Source organism: Octodon degus, unplaced genomic scaffold (genome assembly GCF_000260255.1).
Source record: "Octodon degus isolate 3935 unplaced genomic scaffold, OctDeg1.0 scaffold00010, whole genome shotgun sequence".
Lineage (NCBI taxonomy): Eukaryota > Metazoa > Chordata > Mammalia > Rodentia > Octodontidae > Octodon > Octodon degus.
The window spans coordinates 2,525,189-2,530,241 of record NW_004524586.1 but is presented as its reverse complement, the minus strand read 5'-3'; the positions used below and the strand labels follow the sequence as shown (position 1 = coordinate 2,530,241).

Genomic DNA, 5,053 nt, shown 5'->3' with positions numbered 1-5,053 from the left:
CACACACACACACACACACACCCCTCATCCACTAGTTTCTCTCTTCACCTGGGAGGAAAGTTAGGAAAGGCGACCATTGCACGGTGGCTGCTAGGCGAGGGCCTAACTGCAGACCGGTGGTACTTTCTGTGTTTGGTTTGAGTTCTCAGAAGGATTTGAACTTTTCTCAAGTCAGGGTGTTCACAGACCTGCACTCCAAGCATGTACTGCGTTGAGAAGCAACCCTGATTCTTATTCCAAACACTTCAGTTATTGGAATTTAACTGATGATGGCTTGTCCATCAGGTTGTCCATTTGAGTTCCTGCGTACATGGAGAGTGTCTTCTCAGTGTATCATGAATGCTGTTGGCGTCTAACCAGCACTGGCGCTTCTGTCATCGGGACACAGAGCTAGAAAGCTTTTCTAACATCTTCCAGTTTGTGACCAAAATGTGGACCTTCTGGGATAAAACTTTATTTTGTATTTCCACTGTGCACACGCATGTTTGCAAGCAGAAACGACAACTAAACATCTTTAGTATTAGTAGCATCCTGAAGAAAATTGATTCTGAACTTATATAAGAAAATCACTTTACTTTTTAACAGAGATACCGTAACAACAGTTTAGCGTTAGAGAGGTCTTCGCACTTTGGGCGGCAACACAAGCGAAGCCGCGAGAACAGGGAGGAGCAGCCTACGCCGGGGAGCAGATGCCTGAAGACGTCACAGAACCGCGGGGCGGCCTGCCCTTCTTCAGACGGGAACGAAGGAGACCTGGAATGAGGGCAGGACAGAGACAAACCCGTTGGCAACCGGAGTGGTGTCGAGCTTCTTTGGATCAACCACTGATTTCAGGTTAAAGTTTTGTAAAATGCTGGTCAGGAACAAAAACAGCTCCATGCGAGCCAGAGCTTCTCCCGCACAATTACGTTTGCCTGAAAATAGAAAAAAAAATGTAGATAATCCTCATATGTAAGTGTTGCTCTAAGAAGCAAGGACAGAAGGACGAATGGACAGAGGGCCAGGTGGCTAGATGGATGGATGGATGGATGGATGGATGACTAGATGCCCAACTAGACATGCAATACAGGACAGGTCAGCGACCCATGTAACATATGAACTTAGTTAAATAGTGCATATAATTCAAAAATAGGTATTGAGCACTAGCTTCATGCCTACATATTAATAAATATTCCTCTAGTATGAATTTTCATGACATTTTAATTTAATATTTTAGTTTTCATTGAAAAATTCACACTTCTAATAGGGCCAACAAGATAGCTCAGCAGACTAAGTGCTTGCCCAGGCAAGTGCAGGGCTTGGGGTTTGATCCCTGGCACCACACGCCGTGCCAGTCCTGTCCCAGGTGTGCGAAATGGCTGCTGAGACCAGGCATGGTGGTATGTGCCTGCAATCCCGGCACTCCGGAGGCCTAGGCAGGTGGATCACTATGAGTGAAAGCTCCGTAATGAGGCCCTGCACCAAATACATTTTTTTAAAAAAAAGTTACACTTCATCTGTGCACCCTGTTTTTAATGTTCCAGGAGGGTTTTACACTCTGTCCTTTGTAACACTTGCACTGACCTCCTCAGCACAGACTGTTTTCACAGCACCAGACAAATATGCTTTTCACTAAGCCACCCCTTATCATGAAGTGTCCACTTCCACATGGGGTTCCTTGAGGCTTCCGACCCTTATGTTGCAGCTTAGATAATACTTTATGCTACCAGCTTATCGATTGCTTTTTTTTTTTTTTTTAAGCACTCTTCACTATGTGTCTTTTATTCACTTGCTGTGACACAACTCACAAGGCAAGCACTGCCCTGGGTCCTGGGCTGCGGTTTTCTTGAAAGCAAAGCATCATTTTCTCTGCACTGCGGTGCACGCTGGAGCTCACCGGATGGGCTGGATCGGGCGGGCAGGCTGGAACACGGGCTTCTTCCTCACTTCTGAGTGTGCTTTCACCGTTGGGAGCAGCTGATTCCTTCTGATGATCTGCAAGGCCAACTGTGTGGAACCGTTCTGCAGCCCCAGGTAGACAGCCAGCAAGAAGGCCGTGGGAGACCTCCTCCGGGTGACTCACGGAAGCCGCCTGGTGCACACACTTCTGGGCTTCGTCGCACTTGCTCAGTAGGTAGTACGTGCTGGCGAGGTTGAAGAGCATCACAGTCCTGGCCAAAGGGACAGAGCGAGGGTAGTGCTGGGGTGTCCGCTGCCCAGAGGGTTCCGTTGCTTCATTTTCACCCCTGTCTGACCCTTGCTTCGGCTCACTGGAAGAGACCCCTAAGGAGACTTCGGGGACATTCTCAGGGTTCAAGGAAGTAATCACATCGGATATCTGTCCAGGCAGATGAGGGCTTCTGCCACGTACAAGTAGCCCAGGAACTTAAGAGAGCCTGACAGTTTGGGCTGCTGAAGAAGCTTTCCACATGATTCAAAGCCATCACGTCACGGCCCAGGGCCATGGCCGTGAATGCACAGTAAGCCAATATAGAGCCCTTCAAGTGTTCCAGTTCCTCTTTTCTCCATGGAGAGGAAGGGGGAGCCAAAATCACTCTATCTCCATCTTGGGTTTTACTGCTGCAGGCTTCACCGCTCTCGCTGCTCTCCTGTGACCTCCCCACTCCCCGCCCAGCTGGCTGCTGCTTTTAGACCCATTTTCCTGCTTTGGATCTTGCTATTCTTCAGATAACAGCCACGAAGTGTTTCTGAGGCAAATGGCTGCAAACTCCATACTGGCTACAGGACTGGACGAAGACCGCCCATCATTATAGACAGTGTTCTATACAGGCCGTGAGGCCAGAACTACTTGATGATGGTAGCCCTGACCAATGACAGACTGTGCGATTCCCTTTTACTTGAAAGACCTGTAGTTTCTTGCTGAGAAGTCCCCTTACTTGCAGCGATGCAGCGTCCAGCCAGCTGTAACCACAAGCGAGGACTTGCATGGCAAACCTGACTGACTTTGATCAGACACTTGAAGGCAGCAAGGGGTCTCCTGATGGGAAGAAGCTGAACCCCACAGTTACACAGCAACTCCTACCTCTTGTTGGTTAGTCTTCCTGACAGTTTTTGCCTGAGCCGGTGCTCCTGGCACTGAGCTGTGCACAGGTGTCATTCTCTTACCTTCTCAGAGTAGAGAATTCCAGAATTGTGCTGGCTCGTGGCAAGGTAAGTGCAACCAAAATTAGTCTAGAACATGCATCGCAAACATTCTCCTGCTTTCATGAATCCTGGATGCTCAGCAATGTTTGAACTATTTAACAGCTTCACAGCTTTTCAATAATTGCTCCTTAAGGATGCAAAATTGCTGTTAAGAAACAAGGCGTAGAACTTCCAGCTGTGTTCATGACTGACTTGATTTCCTTTTGCGTGATTTCAGGGACTTCATTTGGATATAAGCTCTTACTTGGTACTGATGTATCTTTGATTTTGCAGCTTCTATCAGAGCTCCACTTTCAGCTTTATGATTAGATCCATTTTTGTTGCTATTATTACAGTCTCATTCTTCCCATTTTTGTTGTTACCCTGTGAAATCATATTTTCTAGGACAGCTAGAAGATGCAAAGCTTCCTCAGCTTGGTAGGTTAAGATGTACATGTCTACAAGCAGAAGACGTACCGCCTGGGCAAATTTTTCTTCAAAAAGTTCTATGAACTGATAAAGTTTTTCACCAACTGCTATTGCTTCTGTATACTGCCGCAGATGATAGTGGACCCGAGTCTTCAGCTTGTTAAGTGTTTGTCTCAAATTATCTGTAGTTGGTTGGTTACTTTTTAAAAACTCAGCTACTGCTCTATTGAAAATTATTTTGTAATCATCTTTGTTTCTATCTTGTAGACAGGCAAGGTGTTGCAGACAGGCATCGTAATTTCCAGATGTGACGGCTCGGGAGGCGCTGGCGGACAGCTCCTTCTCCTGGGCAGTGATTCCGGAGGGCTGGCCGGTCCCTTCGTGTTTTTCTGCTCCCTGATCTGCAGGGTTGTCTGCAGCCATCGTCTTGCCTCTGCCTGAGTGCTTTCCTGCAGCTGGTATGGTCCTGACCCCCGCAGTCCCGCTGCCCACTGCCCTGGACTTCAGAAGACAACACCGAACCCACCTCGGTCCCTGGTGCCCTTATTCCTGACTGCAGGCTGAGGAAGCGATGGGAGCTAGTTTTCACCCTCTAGCAACAGCATTAGCATCTCTGCCGAGGCAGCACCAAAGCCTGCAGCCCAACACGGCTTCGGGCCTGAAGAGTCCGCATACACTACGCCACACCCCACATGGTAAACTAGGTGTGGGCACGGGGTGGACCGGCGCACGCCTTCCTTCCCTTCCAGCGCCTGCGCGCCGGCCTGATGGCTTGTTTCTCTGCCTCAGACTGAGACGTGCGGCTACCGCAAGCTTGCAGCTCTTCTCGCCCTCTCGCCACCAATCTGTGCTTAACTCTCTCACAGCATTAACGTCACAACGAACACAGAGAGCGTGAGGCTTTTGGTGCTGCTCTGTTAGGTAAATACACTATCCACTGCTGATTCTACGGGGCGAACAATGATATCACACAGAAAATAATCACATTGGAGAATGAGATCGCTTTTGTCATGGCAGGTGAAGAACGTTTAACAGAGCTTTGTGTTTTGGAAGAGATGATGGTACCTGCATATGCAAATAAATAAAAGAGAATACAAACAGATTTTACTCTAGCTTGTATGATGTGGAAGGGAGTGATAAAAAGAAAAAGTAAAGCCCCACCAGCATATCACGAGCACACGCGCGCTTAGGTGTTGGAAGTGAGGCTGTCAGTCACGCACAGACGTGTGAGCAAGCAGGAGGCGCCACTCCTGATGACCTCAACAGTGCGTGTCGCTTGGTATCCGCAGGGAAATGCACTGCGCTTACCTGTGGAGAAAGGCACGAAGTAGTTGCTTTTCTTGAACTTGCCACTGTCATCTAGAAAGTGGCCAGGGTCGAAAGTCTCAGGTCTGGGAAATTCTTTGTCATCGTGGAGCACAGATGTCAGGGATACTAATATGGTTGTGCCCTGGAAACAAGACACAGACAGACTCCATTATACAGGGGTAGCATAGCTGTA

The 5,053-nt window shown here is 48.3% G+C and overlaps 1 protein-coding gene and 1 pseudogene across 1 annotated transcript in view; both read right to left on the bottom strand.

Annotated features, from left to right (window-relative positions):
- Positions 1–432: 432 nt before the first annotated feature.
- The window catches only part of LOC105741320 (cytochrome P450 2C16-like), a 116,385-nt gene continuing 111,764 nt past the window's right edge, over positions 433–5,053 (bottom strand). The window contains exons 6-7 of the mRNA XM_023709030.1: positions 4,861–5,002; positions 433–914 (exon numbers count right to left, since the gene is read on the bottom strand). Of these exons, the coding sequence (XP_023564798.1) occupies positions 733–914; positions 4,861–5,002 (324 nt within the window). The 3' untranslated portion in view covers positions 433–732. The remainder of the gene's footprint in view (positions 915–4,860; positions 5,003–5,053) is intronic.
- LOC101567274 lies at positions 1,746–3,975 on the bottom strand (annotated as a pseudogene).